At 63.6% G+C, this 27,400-nt stretch overlaps 1 protein-coding gene across 4 annotated transcripts in view; it reads right to left on the reverse strand.

Annotated features, from left to right (window-relative positions):
* The window catches only part of TTLL10 (tubulin tyrosine ligase like 10), a 58,554-nt gene extending 32,542 nt beyond the window's left edge, over window positions 1–26,012 (reverse strand). For all 4 annotated transcript variants that reach the window (XR_009700425.1, XM_061185192.1, XM_061185191.1 and 1 more), the window contains exon 1: window positions 25,977–26,012. Coding sequence is in view for 3 of the 4 variants with exons in the window: in XM_061185192.1 (XP_061041175.1) it covers window positions 25,977–25,987 (11 nt within the window). In the remaining variant the exon portion in view is untranslated. The remainder of the gene's footprint in view (window positions 1–25,976) is intronic.
* Between the last annotated feature and the right edge of the window lie 1,388 nt (window positions 26,013–27,400).

Genomic DNA, 27,400 nt, shown 5'->3' on the forward strand with positions numbered 1-27,400 from the left:
ATTGTGCTGTGGCTCCCGGCTACTTCCGGCATGGCAGCCATCTGGGCGCAGGCTCTCCACACCCCCAGGGCTCAGCCTCGGCCTGAAAGCCAGGCCTCGGTGCCAAGGGATGGCTTTCCTGCTGGGACAGTGCTGGGGCAGGGGGAGGGCCCTGGAGCGCCCCCTGCCCCCCCCATCCCGCCCCAGCCTTGGACTTAGCTCTCAGCCAGCTCCGGGCTCCTAGGGGACACAAGCTCTGAGTCGCCTCACCGGTCCCTGCACTTCCAGTTGGGACAGACCATGTCTCCTCTGCACAGGCCCTGAGTTTTCTGCAGGCTCCTCAGGCCCACCTCCTTGCAAGCAGAGCGAACACCTGGGGCAGGTGTGGCTAGACGTTGGGGCTGCCGGTTAGCCCCACGTGGGACTGCTTGGGCGGCTGTCCCTGGGATCAGCACCCCCCATGGCGGGGGACAAGCTCTGTCGCTCACCCGTCCCTGGCCCTCCACCGAGTCAAGGGTGTTGCCCTGGACTGGGGAGGGGCCGTGGCTAATTTTGCCTTTGGCCACTGCAGTTGGCACTGCCCTAGATGACAGGCAGCTTCGTGTCAGGAAACTGGGAGAAAGGTCTAGTCACAGGTCCAGCAGGGCAGGACCCTGGTGTTTGGGGTTCGGACTTGGAGGTTCTGCCCAGGAAGAGGGCTCTCCCCATGGGGCACCCGCTCTGTCTCCTCGGGGACACCCCTGCCCACACTGAGCTGTCTGATGCAGCAGAGACCCCCTCCCACCTCGGCAGGAAGGCCGTGCAGGGGCCGCTGTGTTCCAGGGTGGGGCTGGGGTTGCAGCGCCTGCACCCCTGGACCTGCTCTCCGGTCGCTTCCTGCCCCTGATCTGTGGGGCCAGGTGCCTCCTTGCCCAGGCCGTTCCCTCCCACTGTGCTGACAGGTGAGCACAGCCTGGGCCTGGTGCAGGAGGCTGGGCCCTGCCATAATTAACTGCTGCACAGAGAGCGGACACTCTTTCACCGGCCTTTTGATCTCTTTTTCCACCCCTTCTGGCCTCAGCTCCTCCCACCTGGCCCAAGGGCATAGGACCTGTTGGCCGCCCCCAGCTCAGGGCGAGAGGGTTCAAGCCAGGAAGCTCGGCCCACTCTCACTGCAGGTCCCTCCTCGGCTGCACCGAGCTGCCCTGGGGGCCTGGTGGTGCCCACGGGCGGGGTTAGGGTTAGCCCAGGGCTGGGACTTCTCTCTGGCCCTCCTGGAAGTGTCCTGGCCGCCTCGTCCCCGCCTTCCCGCCCTGGGCCACGCTCTCAGACCCCAGCGCTCAGGCAGGGCCTGGCGGCAACACCCGCAGGCCGTGCCAATGCTGTGGCATGCTCCTGCACCCAGATTCGGCCTTGACCTTGACCCCCTGTGCCTGAGACCTGGAAGCATCTGTGTTGTCTCAAGGCCTGTCTCCCTGAGGGACACATCTGGTCACAGTGTCCAGAAAACACTGGGCCAGAAGTCTGAAACCCTGCGTCCATTATTCTTAGACATGTTGAGGCCCCCAGAGGCCTCTAGGGGCCAAAACCAGTGGTCAGCCCTTTGGACCTCCTTGGCCAGCTTGTCAGCAGCTGGTCACTCTGCTCGTAGAGCCTCTGTCCGACTCGGCCACCTGAGACCAAGGCACCCTGGGAGCCAGTGGGTGGGGTTCTGGTGCTGTGGGGATGGGAGCAGGTATACCCTGTTGGGGTCTACAGCTAGGGAGGACCCAGAACTGTGGAGTTCAAAAGTATTTGAAATTAAAATATAAGGCAATAAAAAAGTCCCGCTGGTGGAAAAACCTCAGCCGGGTGAGCGAGGCCCTGTCACCTGGTGATGTGAGAGCAGGTGCCCCGACGTGACGTGATGAGAAGGGCGGCGCCTCCGTGGGTCCTCCCCAAGCCCCTGACCCCAGTCTAAGCGTGAGAAAAACATCAGACAAACCCCAGCAGAGGAGCAGTCGACCAACACCTGGCCAGCACTCCTGCACACGGCCAAGGTCACAAAAACAAAGGGCATCTGAGGCCTGTCGCAGCCAGAGGAGCCCGAGGACACATGACGACTGAATGTCATGTGGGGTCCCGGGTGTGAACAGGACACGAGGGGAAACTGAGGAAACCCGAGTGAGGTGGGGCTCGAGCTCGTGGAAACGTGCCTACGTGGGATCACCGTGACACTGACAGTGGGGAAAGCTGGCTGTAGGCCTACGGGAATTTGCAATGGCTCTGTACATCTGAAACTATTGGAAATAAAGCTGGCCAGGCAGGAGGGCAAGCCTGGGAGCAGGCCCTGGAGGGGACAGATCCGGGGAGCCGGGAGGCCCTTCAGCCGGCGGCCCCAGGTGTCAGGCTGAGCGCACAGGCGTTGCCTGCAGATTCCGGTGGAGCAGACGGGCCGGGACCCACCCCAGGTGCCACAGGCCCCGTCCTCCAACACACCATGAGCTATGAGGATCTGGACCAGGGCACCTGCACACCAAACCAAGGGCCCTTCCAAGGATGTGCAGGGACCTCAGGGCCGTGGGCACTTAGTAAGAGCTGCATGCCAATGCTCCTGGGCCTCAGGGGTTCACAGGCATCCATTTGAGGGGCTCTGGCCAGAAGCAGAGCTGCAGGGTCGGCTCTGGCAGGGCAATCTCGGCCCAGAGGGAAATGACTCAGGCAAACTCCACGGGCAGTGCTGCCCCTGCAGCCGCCTGGTCCCTGCATGCCTCCTCTCACCTCTGACCTCTGGGAGGTCCAGAGGGAACTCTGGAGACGAAGCCTGATGCGGGCAGCTGCCTACGGGCTCCCATGCACCCCTCGCCCAGAGGCTCTGAGCAAAGCCTGGCCCAGGGTCTGAGGGCCTGCGGGTGGCCCTTTTGTCCTGGGAGAGCTGACCACAGAGCTGGGGCCTTGTCTGGACCCCCTGGAGGGGCAGCAAGGGGCATCCTACCCACCTCCCCCATAGCCCCACAGCTCAGGACCCCTAGGAGCCCCCAGGTCAGAGAGGCTGGGGCGGGGCCCTGGCTGGGTGGGGCCCGACCTCACGGCTGGGAAGACCAGCTGACCCCAGCCTCGTGACGTCCAACCCTTCCCAGCCTCCTCTCTGCTTGGCCCTTGTTTCTAACTGCCTGCTGGCTTGGCCGGCCAGGTGGGAGATCCGCCTCTACCAGAGGCCTCTCATTGTCCGGCAAGGCTGTGTCCAGCAGGCCCCGGGCACTGAGGGCCCCAAGCGGAGCCAGGCTGAGGGGCTGCTGGGCCCTCAGTGACGCCTCCTTCCGGCTCCTCTGGCCCTGACCGCGCAGGTGAGGCCAGTGCCCTTGGGCAGGTGGGGACGTTCTGCGGGCTCACAGGGGCCCTGGGGAGGGGTCAGGGCCCGAGAGCCGGCTCTCGCTGTGCTGTTGGTTGGTGGTGATGGCCGCGCAGGGCCCTGGGGGGACAGGCCACGGCTCGAACCTGCCCTGCCAGCACTGAGCGGCTTCAGGCTGATGCCAGGAAACTGGCAGGCGGCCCCCTGCCCTCTCCTGGCCTGCGGGGCCCATGCTTGGCCCGCCCTGGCCTGGGGTCCAGCCCTCATAGCGGGGGCAGGCCCAGTGACTCAGCAGACCCCAGGAAGAAACAAAGAGCCTGGGGGCAGTGGGGCCCTTGGCGCTGGGGCTGGAATGACCTGGGCACCTGCATTCGCTGCCCATGGGGTGTGGCCGGCCTGAGGTCACGCCCTTGCCTCAGGAGACCGGAAGCTCAGCCCCAGCTGCCCCACCCTCAGCCAAAGCCAGAGATTCCGAACGTCACTGTCTCCCAGAGAGCCCACTTCCATGGGCGTCAGCCCCAAGCCCAGCACTCAAGAAAGGAGGGGTGGCCCTTTCCTCTCGGCCCCTCCCCAGGGGCTGGCACTGACAGCGGTCCCCATCTGCCGGGTGCAACAGGGGGCCTCGGACCTGGGGGTGGCCTGGCTGGGGAGCCCCAGGCCTCCGCCCATGTCCCTCTGCCGGCCCTGCAGGAACCCTCTGGAAAAGGGCCACAGCCCTCCCTCTCGGCAGATCCACCGAGGCCCCCGTTTCTCCACTGTTCAGCAGGGCCTGGAGCAGCGGGGGGTGGGGGGTGCCCCTGCAGCCCCAGCTCCATCGCCAGCCATCCAGCACGCGCTTGGCCTCCTTCGGGATCTCAGACCAGGCCCCAGGCCTCATCCTCGTTCCAGGTGGGGGAGTGCAGATGCCCTCCTCACAGCCTTGGGGCCACTGCAGCCCCCGAACCAACGTCTTTACTCTTTCACACGGAGCCCCAGACTCCCTGGCCACCCGCAGCCTGACCCCAACATGGCAGCCTGGCCCCCCAGCCGCCAAGGCCCGCTCCTGCCTGGGCCTCCCTCCCCCCTTCCATTCAGCTTCTGGGGCCCTCGGGTCACGCCCACCCCCATCTCTGGATGCCTTTAGCCCAGACTGAACATTGCGCCTTCGAGGCCACGCGGTCTTAATTCCTGGATGGTGTCAGTGGTGGTCTCTCACTCCCTGCTTCCTGCCAAGGGTCCTGACGCCTTACCTGCGCGACGGTGACCTCAGAGCTCCCTGCAGCTCCCCGCTGCCGCACCTCCCCACCCCACCGGGTACAGGCCTGCTGAGCCCCGGGGAGGGCCCAGCACTGTTTGGGGTCTTGTTTTGTTCAGTCTTTCCTTCCTGGCATTTTTACCCTTTTTATTTAGAAATAACTCCAAACTTACAGAAAAGTGGCAAGTACAATACAAATCAGTCAGCTTGGGTGACTGTAGCCAATGGCCACAGCCCGGGCAGCGTAGACAGACACTGTTCCTAACAGAACCGGGGCTGGGAGGCCCAAGGTCCAGGTGCCGGCAGATCTGGCCTCTGGTGAGGGCCCTTCCCGGCCTGCAGACGGCCGCCTTCTCGTGGTCCTCCTGGCCTTGCCTTGGTGTGTGAGCAGGGAGGGGGGTCTCTGTCTTCCTCTTGTTATCAGGGCACCGATCCCCTCATGGGCCCCCCTCACCCTGATCACCTCCCCGAGGCCCCACCTGCAGATAACATCACGCTGGGGGTCAGGGCTTCGACACAAGGATTCATGGGGCACAGCCCACAGCAAATACCGTTTCTTTCTTCTAGGACATTCGACATAGAGAGTTGCTAGCTGGACACCCCTCACCCCTGACACTTGTGTCTTTGTCCGATGAACAAGAACCCCCCCAAAACACAGCCGCTGAGCCCAGGAGGTCCCATCGCCCCGCCCCGTGTCCTCTGCCTCTGCCGTGTCTAATAGACACTAACCTTCCTGGACCTGCCCCCCACGGCCCCACCCTGTGTCCATCAGGAGCCCCCCGGTCCTCTGGACTCTGCCGCCCCAGCCCTGGGAGGGCTGGCTGTGCCTTTACAGCGCCCCGGCCCCAGCACCGTCCGCTCTGACTGCTGCAGTCTCTCCTGGGTCAGCGCCACGGCCCCGGCTGCCCCTGCATCTGCCCTTGAAGGCCGCCGGCTCAGCGGAGTCGAGACACACCGGCCCCTGCCCCCCGCCAGCGCCCAACCCCCCGTGGCCCCTCACGCCCACCCTGGGCGTCTTTGCCCCACGTGACTTCTCAGTGAGGCCTCGGCACCTGCTGCCTGGAGCCCGGCCCGCACCCCACCCGGCAGCCGCACCCAGACGGCGTTCGTCAGTTATGTGCCCCGTGGGATGTGGGTCTGGCCTCATTCACGGCTAACCAGGCGCCTGGGCGCGGCTGCCCCCATGGGTGGGCAGGTCACGGCTGAGTGAGTGAGTGACGCTGGAGTTCCCACCGCTTCGAGGGGACACGCAAAGCTGCGCAGGCCCAGCTTCGGGCCGGAGCACATGGGATGGGAGGGTGGGTCTTTGCGCCCCTCCCCCGCTGGCACCAGGTGCCAGGGACGGTCTTGGTATTTCCCCACAAGGTGAAGCGACAGCGAAGTGTCCAAGGCCGACTTTCCACTAGGGCTGGCTTTACTTAAAAGCAGCCTTGGACTTCCGGCCTCTCCCACAGGCTGGGCTTCCCGGCTCTGGCCCCACGGGGCAGGCGGGGGCAGGAGACAGAGTCCCCCCTCTGAGGCGGGCAGGGATGGGTTGGGCACCCGGGAAGGGCCCTGGATCGTGAGGGACGCTTGCCCCTCCTGGCGCCCACACTCCAGTGGCCCCACCACCCACAGGGGCGACTTTGCCTCCTGGGGAGCCTGAGAGGGGCACACCCCGCCCCTTCTCCCACCGCCCCACTCCGCTCTGCTCCCCACCCCTCACCGGGACCGGGCGGCCACACCCAGGCCAGCAGGATGGGCAGCAGCGTTTGTGCAGGTGGTTCTGATTTGCGTCCCAAATCATCAGCTGCAGCCACCATTAGCATCTAATTTGCATGAAAATTCTCAGATTCAGGGGAGAGGGTGGGGGCTCCAGAGCCAGGGTGGACTGATGATTGGGGAGCTTGCCCACCAGCCCCCAGACAGCGGGGAGGGCGATGGGCTCCTAGGGGACGTCTGCCTCCCTCGTCCCCTCACTGCTCTGAATGGGGTCCCGGGCCAGCAGGACCCCCGCCTGGACTGGTGCTGGCCCAGGAGCTCCCCAGCTGTGCCCGCAGGGGTCTGCAGCCTCCTTGGCGTCCAGCCTCTGGTCCTTGCCTGGCTCAGCCCACATGGCTGCCTGCAGTGCAGACTCTCCCCTCTCACCCTGACCCACCCTCCCGAGCGGCAGTCAGAGCCCCGAGCGCCCGCCGTTCGCAGCCCAGGCCCCACTGCCGGCTTCGTCTGGCTCTACCCGACACTCGTCCCGCCCCAGCCATGGCCTTCTGGGGGATTTCCTGGACGGTGGACACGCTGCCCTTCCTCTGGGAGGGTCCCCTTCTCTCTCCCTGTTAGCTCCCTACCCCCAGCAGACTGCAGGCCCCACGAGCCCACTGTCCCCAGCGCCGGCGGGAAGTGAGGGCTCGGAAATCCTGGTCAGAGGAAGGAGGGGGAGGTCAGGTGAGGTCAGCAAGAAGGTCAAGGAGGGGTCAGGCAGGGTCAGCAAGGGGATCATTCTGGGTTGTGCAGCCCCCCGGTCCTCCATCCCTTCTCTGGGGTCCCACCTGGGAACCCCTCTTTCCCATTCCCTGGTGGCCCTTTGGCTGTTTCTGCCCTGTTCTCCCTGCAGGGGCCTGTTCTACGGGGTCTCCTCTTAGGGGCAGAACAGACAGTGCAGGGGGAGAGACCGGATGCACAGAGCCTCATCCTGTGCCCTGAGTCAGAGTCAGGTGTGGCTCTGGGGGCGGGTGCTGGCAGCTGGCGTAGAAGGGGCATGGGGTCGGTGGGGTGACCTCCAGGGAGGAGGGAGGGCAGGGAGCCACGTGTGCAGTGGGGTGAGGCCCCCTTCAACTTTCTGGGCACTCTTTGGGGAGCAGCTGCCCCAAGCCAGGGGAGGGTCCTGGAGCCACGCCACCTCTGCCCACAAATGCCCGTCTGTGGCCCCTTCTGCCTGGAGGGGGACAGAGCGGGGCCGTCAGAGCCAGACCCTGGGCCGTGCCACCAGGAGGGCGGTGCCGCCGGGCAGGGGGTGGCGACGGGGAGTGAGACCCTGGGCTCCTTCTGCTTCTAGGCCCTGGACGCTGGGTCTGGCTACGGGAAGTTTGAGAGGTCTCTAAGGGGCCAGTGGCCGCGGGGGAAGTTGTTCTAGAACCAGCCTGTAGCTTGGCCCTGCCCCTGACTGAGTTTGAGCGGCTGCTTCACAGAGGACGGAGGGGGAACCGTCCAGAAGCCTTGCATTTAGCAGCTTGGGCGGCAGCAGGGGAGGAGGGGCCGCTATGGCGATCCCGAGGGAGGCCGAGCCCAGCCCGCGAGGCGGGAGCTCTCACAGCCCTGGAAGCCCAGGCAGCTCTGGCCTGGGACCGGGGGCCTGGGTGTGCTGGGCGGGGCGCATCCCCGGCCTCAGGGGCTGCCAGGGCCCTTGTGGGGCGGCCTGTCTGATGCAACCCAGTCACCAGGAAAGACAGGCACCAGCTGGGCTGTTGCCACGGCGGGGAGGGCTCTGCTGGTCGCCTTCAGCCTCTGGGGAGAGCCCGCCCTCAGCTCCTGCTGGCAGGGCCTGAGCCCACCGGGGGGCCGGGGCGCAGCCAGGCTCCTTCTGCACCTGCAGGCCCTTGGGGCCCCGCTGAGCTTCCCCGGGCCCTGGACCAGCCGCCCTCGCTGGGCCCCCTCCCACGGGGGCAGTGAGTTAACAAGGCCACTGGGCCCGCTCATCCCCTCCGCCTGGGTAATTGGTCTCCAAAGGCAGGGAAGTGTCACCGAGATGCCCGGGGCCGCCTCGGGGGATGGGGCTCAAGAAAAATTACACCCCTATTTTTCCACTCGCTGGAGTCTAATTGTGCTCTGGGGCCGCCCACCTGGCACCGAGCGGGTTTGTTTGGAAGATGCACGGGAGGGAAGACTGGCTTCCCTGTTTCCAGGGCAAAGGTGGCCTTCTGAGCCCAGGGCTCATTCAGGGGGTCCCTGAAACAGAAATGGTGGGGGGCAGCCGCCGCGGTGTGAGTCGTGGGGAGGGACCCATGCAGCCCCGGGATCCTAGTCTGATGGGATTGGGTGGGGGCGTGTTTCGCAAGGGAGTTTGTTTTTTTAATGGAGGTGAAATTCACATAAAATGAACAATTTTAGAGTGGACGGTTCTGTGGCATTTACTGCATTCGCAGTGCTGTGCAGCCACCACCTGTATCTCGTTCCAGAACCCTGAAGGAAAACCCACCAGGTAGCCCTCCAGCCTGGGAACCACCACGGTGCCTCCGTTTCCTGGACTCGTGGTCTGGACATGTCCCGTCCCCATCAATGGACCCCACGTGCCCACAGCTCAGTTTGGTCCCTCTCCTCCACCCCATGCTGTTGAAGGCTCCAGCAGGAGACCCCCGCCTGCCCTTTGGGCCAGACGGCAGGCGACGTGGCATCCACTCACCCGCCGCTTGTTCATGATCTGGGCCCCGACGCCCATGGTCAGCAGAGGAGGCAGCGAGGAGCCTGCAAGGGCCGTGGTGGGGTCTGCAGGGCGCCCCGAGAGCGAGGGGTCCCCGCGTGGATGGGGCCGGTGGGGCCGGTGGGGCGACTGAGAGGGGAGCGGGCAGGGTTGGGGGAAACAAGGTCCCAGCTTTGGGCAAGTAAGTGCGAGGTGATGGTGAGACAGGTCAGCTGGGGCCAGGGCAGGAAGTTGGTCTGTGGGCCTGGAACCCAGGTGTGGCCTGCAAGGCTGGCCAGCTGACCTCGAGGTGTTAGTGGCTGGAGGGTCAGCTCCCGTGAGATTCATGGGTATCAGAGCTAGCTGGTGAGGAGTCCACTCCCCTGGACACGAGAGCCCAGACCCCTCGCTGGACACGGGGAGGGGCACCGAAAGCTGGGACCCCCAAATGTGCGACAGCAGTTGGGAAAGAATCTCTTAGTTGATATTTTAAGAAAGATGCTGAGAGGTCTGATGACAAGGACCAAGGCTGCTGAGGCTCCTTCCCTGGTGGACGCGACTCTGCTTAAATCTGCGGCCAGGGGCCCGGAGGGGATGGGGTGGTGGCAGGGCGGGGGTGGGGACAGGGAGATGGGGGCTGGGGGGCCGGGGGAATGGAGCACAGGAGCCTGGCCGCACTAGGTCTGGGTCTGGCCTGTTCCGAGACACTCAGGAACTCTAGCCCTGGATTCGAGCATCGCTGGTGGGCCCGGGTCTGGGATGTAGGAACTGGGGAAGGGACAGCCCTGGCCAGGACAGGCCAGCAACGTTACGGGGGGTGGGGGGAGGCAGAGATGGCCCCGGCGGGGAGGTGGGGGGAGCTGGAGGGGCCTGGCAGCATCTGAGGACAGCACCAAGCGGGGGGAGGAAGCCGGGGCCAGGCCAGGAGGGGGAGGAAGGTCACTGTGACCTTGGAGAGGGTGGGGGCTGGGCAGCAGGAGGGAGGCCGAGCGGGGGCAGGAGTTGGAAGGGCCCCTGAGGTGGGGGGGGGTTAAAGACGACGGGGTGGGAGAGTGGGGTCCCCAGGAGGCCCCCAAACAGGCCCAGTGGGGCTCCCTCGCAGGAGCATGGCGTTCACCCCGAGGGATGGCTTGGGCCTGACCACATGAGGAGGAGGCTGCCGGATGGCGTTTCCTGCAGCCACGGTCGGTCAGCCGTGGGAGCTGAGGTGGTGCCCGGAGGGGCGGGCACAGGTGGGGCCTGGGGACCAGGGGCAAATCCGACAGAAGCCGTGGGAGGGTGGGGTCCCCCCGAGGGGCAGCCAGGGTCCTGTGCTCCTGAGGCCGCGGCTGCGCTGTGGGGAGCAGCACGGACTGACCCTGAGGGGCAGTGAGCTGCGGGTAGTGGGGTGCCCTGCGGGCTGCAGCCCGGGAGGCCAGGCCTGGGGGGCGAGCAGGGCGCTGGGGTCCGAGGGCCCTGTGGAGAGACCCCCGTGGGTGCAGCGAGTGATGAGAGGGTGTGGGAAGGCCCCTTTGGACAGGGCTGGACGCTTGGCCCACAGAGGTGGGGATGGGGGAGGGGGCGGTGGACACGATGAGAGCTCTTTGGGAGAACTGCACGGGTGGGGGCCCCAGGAAGAGGCAGCCCGGGGGAGGGGGTGTGCCAGCACTCAGCTCTGGACATGGAGGCCTTCGGGGGGCAGGGGGGAGGGTACAGTTGGAGGGAGACGCTGGGGCTGCTTTGATGATGGCGATGGGCCCGTGTCCTGCTCGGCCCGAAGGAGCAGGTGGGCTGGGTGGTGCCCCAAGCCCTCGCTGGCGGTGGACCCTGCCCCCTCCCCGAGGTCCCGGCGCAGTCTGAGGGGCAGCGCAGGGCCCTGCCTGGCACCACACCTCGGGGACCCAGGTGCATGGGCCTTCACACCCCAAGCCAGCGTGGCTCCTTACGTCCTCTGCGGCCCCACCTGTTTCTGCCAGCATCCACGGCGCCCCCAGCCTCGGGTCAGGGCCGGGGCAGGGCCCAGGGATGCAGGAGCCTCTGGAAGACCCTCCACCCACTCGGGTCTGGTTGTTTACTGGCCCATGGGGGCTGCCCCTGGAGCCTGGTGCCACAGGGCTCCTGTGCGGGTGGGGCGGGGCGGGGCTGGATGCCAAAGTAACGTCCCGTCCCGGGCTGCAGAGAACAAAGCCGGGGGGGGGGGGGCACGATGCCTGCTGACCTGTGCTGGGGGCCCAGTGTGGCCCCACCGGCTCCAGAACCATGGGAGCAAAGCACAGAGGTGTCTCACTGTCATTGCCACCGTGAAATGCCGCAGCGAGGCGTGGGGACCCGCGAGCTGCTGATAAAGCTGCACTGGAGTCAGCGGGCAGGCTGGCAGGTAGCGTAGACTTCAGGACAATGTTATACCTTGTGGGCAAAACGCTCACAAAATCTAAAAGTGCAGCCGGCTCCACACTCCTGCGCCTGCCGTTGGCTGCAAAGGCGACTGGGAAGGGGCTTCGAGACACGGGTCAACTTTCAGCTGCCGGATTCCATCTGGGCTCCGGGTCTTTCAGGGGAAAAGTCTATCTGGGGATTCTCCACCCCTCCTCCCGGCCCGCCCACAGCCCAGGAGGGTCCCTGTGTCCACGAGATGACACGAGTCACCCCAGGACACTGTCCTGTCCCACCCTTCCCCACATGGCTGTGCCTCCCCCCCCGGGAGCTTCCTCCCTCAGGTCTCACCCTACAGACTCCCAGAGCCTCCCCCGAGTGGGGTGGCTGCGCCCCCAGCCCCCGCCCGGCTGAGCCTGGCCCCGGGCTCTGCCTTGTCGGGGAGAAGCCACTGTGACCACAGCCAGGGACACCCAGGTCCACTTTGTGGGCGCCAGGCACTGCACCTCATTTCCTGAGAGTGCCGGGGGGGTGGGCCAGAGAGAGGGCTGCTCCCAGCCCACCTTCACTCTGTTGCACAGAACCGGGCTCCTTGCCCTCCGTCCTCACGGTCAGATGCGGGGGTCCTGCCTCTCGGGGGGTCTAGCACCCCATGAGGAAAGAGCCCCAGCAGGAGGGGAGAGGCTGCACCCCTGTGCCCCCCCAGGGAGTACATGGCCCCCATCCCCATCATCACACATCCATGGAAGGGGTCTCCTCCACCCCACTGGGGTCTGAGTCACCTGTCCTGCCCTCTGAGGGATGGGCTCTCACCCCCGGCTGCTGCCTCAGACCCCTTGGGGAATCGACCTATTTCTTGCCTCTGGTCACCCCGGGGTCTTCGGTGGCAGGTGTAGGTATACACAGGAGTGCACTTGGGCCCCAGCGTCCCGTGGATGGACCCAGAGAGCACCTCCGAGGGGCTCGTCTGGGATTCCATGGTCCTGATCCGATTCTGTGTTGACGGCGCTCAGGCCTGGGATGCAGGCGGTGGAGCCAAGGCTGCACACCGGTGTGTGACACAAGTGTGTCAACTCAGGGAGGCTCATGAGGGCAGGTACACGTGGGGGTGTCCCCGGGGCACCCCCCTCGGGTGTTCGAGCGTAACGGCCAAGGAGAAGTGGATATGTGGTGTTCGGGGTCGAGGGTTTGACCATGACCCATCAGAGGTGCCGGGCAGAGGGGGGTCCACCTGGCACGAGCCTCTGCGTTCCTATCCTGTTTGCAAAGTGACAGTTTTCCTCAGGGGTCCCCAGAGGAGACCAGCTCAGGCCCTGGCGCCTTGGGCAGGGGTCTGCCAGGGTGGGAGGGGTGCCGGCCTGAGGGCTTTGGGAATGCCCTGGCCTGGGAACGGGTGCTGCGGGGAGGGCGGGGCGCTGAGCTGGGGCCGCATGAGACGCTTCCTGGAGGAGCCTGCGGCACCAGGACGGACCCTGGGGCCAGCGCGGGGGTGGGGGGTGGGGGGTGGGGGGTGGGGGGGGTGGGGCAGAACCAGCCGAGACAAGCCTGGAGGGAAAGGCAGTGTGGGGGTATTCGCCTGAGTCCAGGAGGACAGGCCAGTGGCCCCAGCAGAGACCGGAAACAGACCCACAGGGTGTGGGATTTCATGCAGGAAGAAGGCGGGTGGTAAACAGCAGTGGAGTGGGGGGGAGACAGAAGAAAGGACAGACCCAGAGGAGCTGAGACGCCTCGTTTCCCGCAGTCCCCACCCCTCCTCCCACCCCTTCCTCTGCCTTTTGTCTTTTCAAAAGCAGATCCCAGCTGAGGGCCAGAGCCGGAAGCAAAAAGCAGCCCTAAGTGAAGGGGGTTCACGTCCTGAAAGCCCAGAGCTTTGGGGTTCCGCCCAAGGCCTTTTATTGTTACACAGATTGGTGAATAGAAACAAAGCACATCTCTATCGAAAAGCAAAGCATCTAAATTCGAATTGGTGGCTCCTGCCGTCTTAGATCACGCTGCCCGCGGGCTCTCTTGACCTCAGGCCGGTGGCCACCACACCGGCGCCCTGAGCTCTAGGACGCAACCTCCCCAGGACCACCCTCCCCATGGCTGCCCACACTCAGGACGGTGCTGACCCAAAGCCGGACACACCCGTGAGAACAGCTGGGTAGTGAGTAGGCTTCCCGACCGGCAGGCCCCAGGCAGGGCCGCCCCTGGATCCTCCAGACGTCGGGAGGCACCCCGTCCTCCATCTGTCCGTCCAGTCACACTGGAGCCCAACTTTTGGCTGCTGTTCTGTCCCCCCCTCAAAAGCGCAGGCCCAGCCCCGCTGTCCTGGACTTTGGGGACCAGCACGTATTTAATCTGACGAAAAGGACATTGACATGGACAAATGCCACCATCTCCCAGCCCACATCTTACAGAGCAAACAACATGTTCACAGTGGGGGGCACGCGGTCTGAGGACAAAGGATGCTGCCTTTAAGGGGCACAAGTTTAAACTCAGCTCCCTGGAAAAGCAGGTGCGCTACACTGCCCAGGAGCCCCGGTGAGCGAGGGGCGGCAGCTGTCCGTCTCCAGACCTGCGGCCAGCACCTCCCTCCCCCGCCCCCCCTCGTCCTCTGAATCCTCTGCTCTGTCCTTCTCACTGCCGTCAGGAGTGGACGAGGTTGCCGGATAGCGTGTGATGGAAGGTAGGAAACAGTCAGGGAGGGTTTCCTGAAGGGGTCGACCTGGGGTGGGGGGAGGAGGGGTCGTGCCCTGTTTCTGGAGAAGGTGGAGGCTGAAAGGAGATGGTGGCTTAAGTCAGGTGGAGCCTCGGGTGAGAACGGCCGCGCAGCCGGGCCGAGAGCATGCAAGAGCCCCATCCTGGTGAGACCTCTCTCTCTGGGAGGCTTCAGTGGGGCTGCCCAGCCCCTGGTCCTGAGGGCTGAATGAGACGAGCACCCAGGATGGGACCGGGAGCGTCTGCAGCGCGCTGTCACCGGGCCGCCAGCCACAGTTGCACACCCCTCGCGTGTGTGCGTGTGTGCGTGTGTGCGTGTGTGCACGAGGCTGTGCATGGGGAATGTGGGATTGTGGGTGTGTGACCGAAGCTTGTGTGTGGATGGGGAGCGTGAGGAACCCAGAGGAGGAAGCAGGCAGAGTCACGGGGAAGGGACAGGAGGAGGGGCCCCTGACCCCTGACTCCTGACCCCTGACCCCCTGGGGGTGTGGGCTGTGCCCAGAGGGCAGGGAGGCCTCCACCGCCCACTGAGGGCACCGAGAGCCTCAGGAGACCCCACCCCCTTCCCCCTAATGCCTGCGGCCACTCGTCCCAAAGGCTTCCCTTGACTCCTGTGACAGCAGAGTCTGGACCTCCCCAGGTCACAGTGGTTTGAACCTGGGCCCAGTGGCTGTGCTACACCCCTGGGGTGGGCCACGCGGGGCTGGAGGGGTCCTGTCTCCAAGAAGCCCCCGTGGTCCCCAGACCCCCTGGGAGATGCTCCTACAGTCAGGCTCAGGGTGTCCCGTGCGCCTGGGACCCTGCCGAGGTCCCAGCAGGACCCACGGCTCTGGACACTGGAGAGGGCTGGGGGGCCCAGGGCCTGTGAGGGGGCCCCAGAATCCACAGAGGGTTGGGGAAGGGGGGGTGGAGGGGGAGCCAAGACACTCCACCAGCAAAGCCCCTTCAACCTAAAGGTCTGACCTTTTCTGGGAACCCTCTCCGAGACTGACTTGGTGACGGGGCCAAAAGGATGGTCCCCGAGGAGCAAATGTTTGCTTGCCCTGCTCCAAGCCCCCTGCAGTTCACAGGTACGGGGCTGCGCTCGAGGGAGGGGGCCTCGCAGGGGTTGGGGGGAACCTCGGCCGCTCGGAAGTCCCCTTCCCCTCCCACCCCTTCTGCGTGACGTCTGGAGCCTGAGCGGAGACCCAGCCCCGCCCCCGCACCTGGGCACCTGGGCACCTGGCTGGGCTCGGGTTTCCTTACACAAAGCTCCTCGCCCAGCCGCGCCCTCCCTACTCTGGGAGGGGCACTCTCCACAGGGAGGCCACCACAGGGCGCTTGCTCCCGCCCGCATTGTTCACCGGCAGGACCACCGAGGGACGGGCCCGGGTGGGGGTGGCAGACAGCTGCTCGGCCAGGGCTCGGGTGCAGCTCCAGTATCCCCACTGAGGGCGCGTGGCCGGGCGCCCATGGCAAAGCACCGCTGGCCCCGCTGGCCTCTGCCCCCACTGCTCTGCCCCACCCCAGGGAAGGGTTAAGCCGGCCTGGCCGACCGCACCTTTGTTTGCAGATCTGCACCTGCGCTCCAATCCACCACCGGGCAAAGGAAGGCGGGACTGCATGCGTCCCACCAGAAAAAGGACCCTCTCCTGTCTTCCCACAGGCCTTGCCCGGGTGGGGACCCCCAGGAACCAGAGCCCCGGCACCACCTCCAACCTGCCATGGAAGGTGGGCGTCTGTCTGCTTACGTCAGAGCAGTCCAAAGTTCTGTGTTTCCATTCTACCTTGGGGCAGGTTGGGGTGCTTGTCCAGCGGCCTCCCCCTGTGCTGCCAGGAGCCCCGGGGTCGAGCTGCATCCCGAGAGCTGAGGCCCCCACCCCGTGCTCTGTCCTTGGGCGTGACCAGAGCCGCCTCTAGGGAGAAACCCCGCTCAGTGAGGCCTGGAGCTCAGACGTTGCTTCTGAGGCTTCAGGCTGACCGTCCCCCCAGGCCCCAGCCCCCCAGGCTGCAGCAGCCCCTCCACACCGCCTTCCCAGTGAGACCACGGCTGAGCTCGCCCTTCTCTGCCAGGTGGCCGCAACCGCCCAACACCCGCCAACCGGCCCAGCCAGCGGCCCCGCAGTCCTCCACTCACCGCCCCCCAAACACTCAGCCCAGAGCCCTCCAGGGCCACCTCCTCCACCCCCGGCGTCTCCGGCCCCCCACCCCCGATTCTCAGAGCGCGGCTGGCCCCTCCCCGCCATAGGCCGAGGGCTGCAGTGGTCCCCCCACCTCAGCCCCTTTCCTGGGGGAGAGCTCTGCCCACACGAACGTGGGTCCTGCCGCAGGCCCCCTGGTGTAGCTGCTTCCTCCGGGAGCTCTGTGTGGCCACGGTCTGGACACCTGCTCAGCAGAACACTGGGAAACGCTGGCACCCGCCCACGGAGGACCTGGGGTCCTGTAGGCACCTCCACAGGACAGGGTGAGACCCCGTGGCCTGAAGCCTGCCTGCCTGTGTGGGGTGCAGTGCTGGGGACCCTTGCTCCCTCGAGGTCACCTTGCCTGCTGGGGACCATGTGTGACGTTCTGGGGGGCCCAGTGGCCCCTCCGGTGTTACTGGTGTTAACAGGACGTGAGGAATGGTTTGCTGGGGTGTCCTGGTTTTGGTGGAGGGGGATGGGTGGGGAGGGAGGGGGAGCCGGCCTGAGGGGTGGGGGGTGCCCACCGTGGCCCTGGAAGGAGAGCTGGCTGCGGGCGGTGAGGCGGTGGCCCCCGTGCGGTTCACACCAGGCCTCTCTCTCAGGAGGGAGAGAAGACGTCAGCCCTCCCGACCCCTCGTTTCTCACAGGTGAGGGAACCCACAGCCAAGACGGGCACCTTGATCACACTGTTCCTTTGCGAGAAAACAGAACACGAATTCCACCCACTCACTGGCTCGCACTCCAGAAACCGCTGCGCTCGTCCAAACAGACTGGGGACAGATCTACCCTGTGCCAAACCCCTTCATGGACAGACAGACACCCTGGCCGTCCCTGAGCTCCTGCTGCTGACCCCGGCACAGACCCGGCGGGCCAGATGGAAAGGGCTGCTCCTGGGGGCAGGTTTCTCTTTAAAGGGCCCGTCCAGGGTTACTCCTTGGGGAGGAGGGAGCATGAGTGGTCCTGCTGGCTGCTCCCCCGCGCTGCCTGGGAACGGAGACCACGTCCAGAGCACGACCTAGTCCCCTGGGGCAGCTGGCCTGGTGCTGGCGTCCACTGAAGACCCAGGCTGGCGGGGAGGCCCGCACACTGGCCGGCTCCCAGCCCTTCACAGGCCTCCCTGTGGAATGGAGCAAATGACACCCACCCATGTGGGTGTGTCATCCTCACAGTGATCCCACTTGGGATGGACACACCGGGGGCCAAAGCGAGGAGACAGGCACCATGGAAACCCAGGGACAGACCACGGCACCCACCGGGACCTCAAAGAGTGATGAGGGCCCCCACCGGGCACCACGGACAGACCAGGGCCTCAACCAGGACACACGGACAGACGAGGGCTTCCACCAGGACCCCATGGACAGATCAGGGCCTCCACCAGGACTCCTAGGACAGACCAGAGCCAACTGGGAACCAACGGACAGACCAGCCCTCACTGGGACCCAAGAGACAGGCCAGTCCCCACGGGGACCCCACAGACAGACTAGTCACCACCGGGACCCGACGGAGAGACCAGGGCACCCACCGGGACCCCACAGACAGATCAGGGCCCCCACCGGGACCCCACAAACAGACCATGGCCCCGACTGGGACCCAAGAGACACAACACGGCCCCCACCAGGACCCCACGGAGAGACCAGGGACCCCACCGGGACCCCACGGACAGACCAGGGCCCCCAACGGGACCCCACAGACAGACCAGGGCCCCCAACGGGACCCCACAGACAGGCCAGTCCCCACCAGGACCACACGGACAGACCAGGGTCCTCACCGGGACCCCACTGACAGGCCATGGCACACACCGGGAAACCACAGACAGACCATGGCACCCACCTGGACCCCACAGCCAGACCAGGGCCTCCACCGGGATCCCAAGGACAGGCCAGTCCCCACTGGGACCACATGGACAGACCAGGGCCCCCTTCGGGACCCCACGGAAAGACCAGGGCCCCCACCGGGACCCAGCGGACAGACCAGGGCCCCCACCGGGACCCAACGGACAGACCAGGGCCCCCACCGGGACCCAACGGACAGACCAGGGCCCCCACCGGGACCCCAGAGACATACCAGGGCCACCACTGGGACCCCACACACAGGCCAGTACCAACCAGGACCCCACAGACAGACCATGGCCCCCACCGAGACCCAGCGGACAGACCAGGGCCCCCATCGGGACCCCACGGAAAGACCAGGGCCCCCACCGGGACCCCACAGACAGACCAGGGCCCCCACTGGGACCCCACGGACAGACCAGAGCCCCCATCGGGACCCCACGGAAAGACCAGGGCCCCCACCGGGACCCAGCGGACAGACCAGGGCCCCCACTGGGACCCAACGGACAGACCAGGGCCTCCACTGGGACCCCACACACGGAACGGCTCCCACTGGGACCTCACAAACACACTAGGGCCACCACCGGGACCCCACTGACAGACCAGGGCCCTAACCGGGACCCCACTGACAGCCAGGGCCCCCATCAGGACCCCATGGACAGACCAAGGCCCCCACCGGGACCCCACAGACAGACCAGGGCCCCCACTGGGATGCCACGGACAGAACAGGGACCCCACCGGGACACAACGGACAGACCATGGCCCCCACCGAGACCCCACAGACAGACCAGGGCCTCCACTGGGACCCCACACACGGAGCGGCCCCCACTGGGACCTCACGGACAGTCCAGGGCCCCCACCGGGATGCCACGGACAGACCTGGGCCCCCACTGGGAACCCACAGACATACCAAGGCCCGAAACGGGACACCAAACACAAACCAGTACCAACCGGGACCCCACAGACAGACCATGGCCCCCGCCAAGACCCCGCACACAGAGCAGCACCCAACGGGACCACACAGACGGGCCAGACCCCACGGGGACCCCACAGACAGACCATGGGCCCCACCGGGACAGCACAGACAGACCAGGCCCCCATCGGGACCCCACGGACAGTCCAGGGCCCCCACCGGGATGCCACGGACAGACCTGGGCCCCCACTGGGAACCCACAGACATACCAAGGCCCGAAACGGGACACCAAACACAAACCAGTACCAACCGGGACCCCACAGACAGACCATGGCCCCCGCCAAGACCCCGCACACAGAGCAGCACCCAACGGGACCACACAGACGGGCCAGACCCCACGGGGACCCCACAGACAGACCATGGGCCCCACCGGGACAGCACAGACAGACCAGGGCCCCCATCGGGACCCCACAAACAGACCAGGGCCTCCACCGGGACCCCACAGACAGACCGTGGCCCCCACCGGGACCGCACAGCCAGACCACGACCCCCACCCTGAACCCACGTAAAGACCAGCCCCCACCGGGAACCCACAGACACACCATCGCCACCACTGGGACCCCACGGACAGACCAGGGCCCCCACCCGGACCCAACAGACAGACCAGGGCCCCCACCGGGACCCCACAGGCATACCAGGACCCCCACCAGGACCCCACACACAGACCAGTACCAGCTGGGACCCTACAGATAGACCATGGCCTCACCGGGACCCCACAGCCAGACCAGGGCCCCCACCGGGACCCAACAGACATACCAAGGCCCCAAATGGGACCCCACACACAGACCAGTACCAACCGGGACCCCACAGACAGGCTATGGCCCCCACCGGGACCACACACACAGACCAGCACCCAACGGGACCCCACAGACAGACCAGCGCCCCCACCGGGACCCAAAAGTCAGACCAGGGCCCCCACCGGGACCCCAGAGACATCCAGGGCCACCACTGGGACCCCACACACAGACCAGTACCAACCGGGACACCGCAGACAGACCATGGCCCCCACACTCGGAACGGCCCCCACTGGGACCTCACAAACACACTAGGGCCACCACCGGGACCCCACTGACAGACCAAGGCCCCCACTGGGACCTCACAGACAGACCAGGGCCACAACCGGGATCCCACGGACAGACCAGGGCCCCCACCGGGACCCCACAGACAGACCAGGGCCCCCACCGGGACCCAACAGACATACCAAGGCCCCAAACGGGACCCCACACACAGACCAGTACCAACCGGGACCCCATAGACAGACCAGAGCCCCCACCAGGACCCAACGGACAGACCAGAGCCCCCTCAGGGATCCAACGGACAGACCATGGCCACCACCGAGACCCCACACACAGACCAGCCCCCAACGGGACCCCACGGACAGGCACGTAACCACAGAGACCCCACAGGCAAACCACAGCCCCCACCGGGACCCCAGAGACAGACCAGGGCCACCACTGGGACCCCACGTACAGACCAGGGCCCCCACCGGGACCCCACAGTCAGACCAGGGCACCCACCGGGACTCCACAGACAGACCAGCCCCTACTGGGACCCCAAGGACAGACTAGCCCCTACCGGGACCCCAGGGAGACACCAGGGCCCCCACTGGGACCCCACAGGCAGACCAGTCCCCACCGGGGCCCCACAGACAGGCCAGTCCCCACCATGACCCCACAGACAGACCAGGGACCCCACCGGGACCCCACAAACAGACCAGGGCACCCATCGGACTCCACGCGAAGACCAGGGCCCCCACCGGGACCCCAGAGACAGACCAGTCCCCACCGGGACCCCACAGCCAGACCAGGGCCCCCACTGTGACCCCACGTACAGACCAGCCCCCACTGGGACGCCACCCACAGAACAGGGCCCACCAGGACCCCACGGAGAGACCAGGGCCTCCACCTCGGTCACCGCTCGGACCCCATGCATCTGCCCTCTCTCTTCTTGTAAATGGCATTTTAATGTATTTGTTCTTCACAGAGACATGTGTGCCCAAATCATTTCGCATGACCGTGTGGGTGGCCCATACTGCCCCCTCCCTCTACCAGTGTCCCGAGTCCCGAGTCCCCAGGTGTCACTCCAGCTCGCTTTCCTCTGTGTTTTCTCCTTGTGCACAAAACTCGATACTTACATGTAGAACATGAGCGCGTGTGATCTGCAGCGTATGCTTCTGTAACTATGGATTTTTACTGGGGCCTTTGCAAGGATGACGGGTTGTATAAACGTCCCACTTCTCACCTGTGTCTTGACACCTCCAGGTCACCTGGACGCCTTCCCTCCTTGGAGGGGCTGCACACTAACCCCCTGTTGTGCTGAGCTGTGTTTCCCCAGATTCATATGTTGAAACTCTGACCCCCAGAACCTCGGAATGTGACTGTGTTTGGAGATGGGGCCTTTACAGAGGGGATTAAGGTAGAATGAGGCCGATGGGGTGAGCTCTGATCCAATCTGACTGGTGTCCCTGTAAGAAGAGGAGATCAGGACACAGACCCCGGGAGGACATGGGGAGACAGCCCTCTGCACTCGGAGGAGAGAGGCCTCACAAGAACCCTGATCTCAGACTTCCAGCCTCCAGGACTGGGAGGAAACTAACTTCTATTGTATAAGCCCCGGGTCTGTGGCACTTTGTTACGGCCGCCCCAGGCCAACTGCACACCCGGCACCCGCTCTGCACCCACCACCCCAAGAGAGGCCATGAGACGCCGCAGGATCACCCCTGCTTGGTGTCCTTGAAGGCATCCCGCAGAGTCGGGATCTGCAGATGCTTCTAATTGTGTGATGTGACCAGACAGCCTAGCCCTGAGCTCTTCTACAAGTGAGAGCCAGCTCCCCATGCTCCGGCCTCTCCAGCGATACGTGCTTTTGCTTTTTCATTTTTGCCAGTGTGACGCATCCCCGGCAATATCTCACCTCTGAAGAAGCCAGGTGCCCTCCCCAGGTCCCCTTCTGGCAGGTGCACGGCCCCTGCTGCCCAGGGTTCTCTGAGGCCTCCTGGGAGGTCACCCTTGGGGCGGTGACCCATACTGAGGTGGGGTAGATTGGCCTGCTCCCTGCTCCCTGAGGCCGTCTCCCGAGAGCCCTCTCCACATGCCTCTCGCACAAGGACCCCGTCCCAGGCTCTGCTCCCTGGACACTGAGCCGGTGTCCGCGATTCTCGCTTCCCTGACGCCAGCGAATCTGGACGTTCCCAAGTCTAACAGCTCCTGGATTTGCTCAGTGGATCGCCCGGTCACAGCCTTCACCCATCTTTCCACAGAGTTTCTTGTCTTTTTCTTGACAGTTTATAAGTTCTTAATATAATATTTATTTTAACCATGTGTCATATGCATTAAAATATTTTCTCAAATTGATGATTTGTCTGCTGACTTTGCTTATGGATTATTTTGCTACGTTCAAGTTTTAACTTTGATATAGTAAGTGTAACTGTAAGGAAATAGGGGAAAAATCTATTTATTGCAGTTCTCCAGGCAGAGTCTGTACAAGGAGAAGAAAACTTAAAAAAACCCCACACAAGGGCTTCCCTGGTGGCGCAGTGGTTGAGAATCTGCCTGTCAATGCAGGGGACACGGGTTCGAGCCCTGGTCTGGGAAGGTCCCACATGCCGCGGAGCAACTAAGCCCGTGCGCCACAATTACTGAGCCTGCGCATCTGGAGCCTGTGCTCCGCAACAAGAGAGGCCGCGATAGTGAGAGGCCCGCGCACCGCGATGAAGAGTGGCCCCCCGCTTGCCGCAACTAGAGAAAGCCCTCGCACAGAAACGAAGACCCAACACAGCCAAAAATAAATAAATAAATAAATAAAATTAAAAAAAAAAAAACAAACCCCACACAACTATTATTGATCTCCTCAAAGAGATAAGAGAAAGTATTGTGACCACGGAAAAAGATCAGAATGCTTTAGAAATAAATATTCAAACATGAACCTCAATAAAGGAGTTGTAAAGTAAAGCTGAAAGACCCAGAAAAGGAGATCGGGTCCCTGGGTCCCACCTATGAGGCCCCGCGTCTCAGTGATATTTACCACGAAAGAGGGAACGGAGAAAACAGAAGCCAGGAAACAATTTAAAATTAATAATTAAAGAAAATTTCCTGGAAATGAAGAACAAGAATTTCCAGACTGGCGGAGCCATGGGGCACCTGGCAGAGGGTGAAAGGGAACCCACACGAAGGTCATTTGCACGACCTGTCAGGACACCAAAGACAAAAAGAAGCCCCGAAACTTCCAGGAAGAAAAGACAAGTCAGGACTTCCCTGGTGGCGCAGTGGTTGGGAATCCACCTGCCGATGCAGGGGACACGGGTTCGAGCCCTGGTCCAGGAAGATCCCACATGCCGCGGAGCAGCTAAGTCCGTGCGTCACAACTACTGAGCCTGTGCTCTAGAGCCCGCGAGCCACAACTACTGAGCCCACGTGCCACAACTACTAGAGCCCGCGCACCTAGAGCCTGTGCTCTGCAACAAGAGAAGCCACTGCAATGAGAAGCCCCTGCATCACAACCAAGAGTAACCCCCACTCGCCACAACTAGAGAGAAAGCCCGTGGGCAGCAATGAAGACCCAACGCAGCCATAAAATAATAAATAAATAAATAAAATAAAAAGAAAAGACAAGCCAGTTTCACACCACGGATCAGGAGTTAAAGTGGGGTTGAATTTACCCACAGCAGCAGGTAAATTCAGAAGCTGGGGTCCCACTTTGGAGGGACGTGGCTCTGGGCTGGAGCTCTACACCCAGCAACGCGCCTCCACGTCCGGGGAGGGACAAGGCATCGAAAGCCACATGTCTGCCAGGTGCCCTTGCTCAGCAAGGCCGTGCTCCACCAGGGCAGGAGTGAACCGAGAAAAAGGAGGGTGTGGGGGCCAGGAAAATCCAACCAGGAGAAGCAAAGAGAATCTTCCGGGTGAAGGCCAGTGGAGATCTCAGGGGTGGAGGGAGCAGCCCTGATGTAGACCCAGGAGGACGGGCCACCAGGGGCAAAGGGTGGAGGCTCCTGCACGGACCACTTCAGAAATACCCGTGCGCTTGAACTTAAGCCACTGGCGAGAGTCTGAGGATGAATTAGTCATGAGTGCAGAGAAAACTCAGCAAGCATGAAAAAGGAAGGCGATGATTAACATCATGTGTTCAATACATGTTTCAACATGTGTTGAAAACAACACATGTTCTGATTGGAACAGTAACCATGGCCTGTCACAGGCCCGGCGGGAACACAAATCTAACCGCTGAATTCAGAGCTAACTAAAATTATAACGTCATTCCTTTGGAAAAACAGGGGGACCCAAGTATGTGGGGGAGAGGGGCGAGGCAGAAGAAATAAACCCAACTTCCCTGGGGTGAATTCAATAGACAATACCTAAATCTGAAACCCCAGGAAGTTGTCATTCAATCATGCTGTTGCATAGATGCTGGTAAAGAGTGCAGGAATTATCTGGGAGACAGAAACGGTGGCCCCTGTGGCCGGCGTGGGTGGGTGGCGGGGACTGCATTTGTCTGAATCTTGCAGAAATGCTTGACTCTTTTTTTTTTTTTTAAATTATTATTAATTAATTAATTAATTTATTTATGGCTGTGTTGGGTCTTCGTTTCTGTGCGAGGGCTTTCTCTAGTTGCGGCAAGTGGGGGCCACTCTTCATCACGGTGCACGGGCCTCTCATTATCGCGGCCTCTCTCGTTGCGGAGCACAGGCTCCAGACGTGCAGGCTCAGTAATTGTGGCTCACGGGCCTAGTTGCTCCGCGGCATATGGGATCTTCCCAGACCAGGGCTCGAACCCGTGTCCCCTGCATTGGCAGGCAGATTCTCAACCGCTGCGCCACCAGGGAAGCCCAGAAATGCTTGACTCTTAAACCACATGCAAGTATAACTTTGACAAAAATGAAATTAAAACTCATCTGGTGCCCTACCCCCGCTCTGCGGCCTGGGAACAGTTTCCATAATGCTGGAAGGACCTGTAATCAAACTTGGCTGTGGACCTGTCTGCTTTCACTGTGTTTTCTGGGTTGTGTCTCTAATCACCTTGCCCAATTCTTCTGCATCCCCGACCTCGCCACGTTCCCTGCCTCTTCTCTGACAGTTGATATTCTGCTGGGACAGAGCCCGTTTCTCTGGGTTTTCCCATCATGAGGCCACGTGGGGTCCAGCACCTCCACCCCGAGTCCACCTGCCCAGTCAGGTGTTGTTGCCTCCACCGCATCCTGCCCACCTTGCCAGGAGGCCCCCGGGGCGAGCGCTGTGGTGGAGCGGTCTCGGGTCTTAGGCCCACGTCTTATTTCTTTTGTGCCCTCTTGTTACCACGACACCCGGGGTAGGACTGAATTTCAGCTTTGATGAAGGAAGCTGGTCCTGCTCTAGCCAATTCCGAATTCCACACCTCTGGGGTAATTCACAGACACACGCATCTTGTTAAGTGGAATAAATTTGGTTCCCTTGCAAGAGCCTTCTGGCCACTGTCATGTAAATTCAGGTGTCTCAGACCTGCCCCCTTCCTACTCGGCCCTAGATTCTGGCTGTTCTCAGAGGTGGCTGGTCAAAGGCAGGCCCCATGAACAGTTTCAGGCCTTAACAGTCACCTTTGCCCACTGGAAGCTCAAAAACACCCACAAACGTCACCGAGGTCCCCAACTTCTCCTGGGGGAGCCCAGGGATCTCCTCAAGTGGGGCGGAACGTCCCCCGTGGCCTGCTGGGGAGCTCCAGCCTGCCCAGCTATTTCCACCTCCCCCAAATGTGTGCCGAGGGCACGATCCCCACCCCATTGCCCAACAAACAGCAGAGACAGACGGCTCTCTGGAAAACCCCTCCAGCCGAAAAAAGCTCTCCCAGAGTCCCCCACTTTCCCCACAGGCGCCCCCGGCCCAGGGCATGGCCCCTGCGCTCACCGCTGGAACGTCCCCAGTGGCCCCACCGGGACGCCCCAGAGACCGAGGGCTGGACGGCCGCTCAGAAAGAAAAGCTTTAGAGTTGGGGGGAAGGGATGTTTCGAGTCAGCTGTGCTCAGAAGCCACGGGGGAACCGCAGACCCCACGAGACAAGCTCTCCCCAGCGCTTGCCTGGGAGCCGCAGTCCTACCTGGTCCCCATGAGGGCGGCGGGCGGTGTCGCCGAGGCGCGGCTCCCTGGCTGCCTTATCGCGGCCTGGCCGGGGGATGCGGTGGAAGCCTTTGCCTGGTACAACCGGCCTCTGCAGCGCAGCCCAGGAATTCTGCCTTGAATAATTTTTAACTTCTGCCTGGGAGAAAACCAAGGTTGTGTGCAGTGTCTGTCTACACAGAATGCCAGGGGGCTTTCGCTCAGGAGCAAAGCCCTCAATAATAACAGGGAAACCTGCCTTGGCTGAAAAAGAGAAAGGAGAAGAGAAGAAGTGGTTACAGGGCTCGGGGAGCCGGCTGGCGATCAGGCGAGCAGCAGGCCGGTCTCGCCTCGCTCTCTGGACGTGAAGCCGCCTTGGCGACTGCTCTCCCACCCGCAGCACCCACCTCCCTGGCCTCTAACCCCACACCCGTTCTGCGATTTCTTCCAACAGCCTCATATTTCAAACTGCTGAAGCTGAGCCGGTGCCACCCCTGCACCCTGCACGCCCGCTTCCAGCCTGGGGTTAGCTCTGTGCGCGTCCAAGATTGGACCCGTGACCCTGCAGCAGCACGTGGCAGGGGCCGCTCGAGCTCCTGTGGGCCCTGTGGCCACGACGGGGGAGGGGCAGTCTGGCCGCCCCCCTGCCCCCCAGAATGGCCTTCACACAGTGAGCTGGGAAACCAGGGCTTTCCTTTAAAAAGACCTCGATTTTCTCCAGCTCTGAGACAGGAGTGACTGATGCTCAAGGTGGCCCAGGCAAGACCCACTGACCCCGTGAGGGAGGGCACTGGACTCCCCAGGACACGGGATCACCACCACCAGAGGACGGGGGTCCAGGCGACCCAGCTCTGTGCCGCCACGGGGGCCCTGGGCTCAGAGCCCCAGGACCCGCCCTAGGGTGCCCTGCGCGTTGGAGGCTGAGCTTGGTGCGGGGCTGGGGGTGAGGCTCCCGTGCAGCAACCAGAGGTGAGGCTGAGCAGGGAGGCCAGACATGAGGGGCCTGGGCAGGTGGGGCAGGAGAGGGGGTCCCGCCACCCCGCCCGACTGGGGTCCCCACGTTCCTCCGGTAGCGTGTGACCCCTGCACACCCCAGGCTCTACTCAGGGACAGCGGGCAATCAGGAGGGTGGATTGGGCAGCCACAGGCCCATGCTGGGAATAAACCCCAGGGACACACATGCCGGGGAGGCCCTTCAGGGCCTGCCCGCTGGCATGGTGGTCACCCAAGGGGCAGTGAGGAAAGAGGGGACCTGGGCAAGGCTGCACGGCCAGGACCCCTGACCGCCGGTGCAGCCGGTCGGGTGCGCATGGCTGGGGCTCCTCAGACAAGAGGGCTTCGGTCCTTCTGACCTCCGACGAGGGGTGCCGGTCCCGCCCCCCCGCCCCATCCTGCTCCCTACAGGCTGCACTGGTTGTTTTGGGT

Source organism: Eubalaena glacialis, chromosome 3, assembly GCF_028564815.1.
Source record: "Eubalaena glacialis isolate mEubGla1 chromosome 3, mEubGla1.1.hap2.+ XY, whole genome shotgun sequence".
NCBI lineage: Eukaryota > Metazoa > Chordata > Mammalia > Artiodactyla > Balaenidae > Eubalaena > Eubalaena glacialis.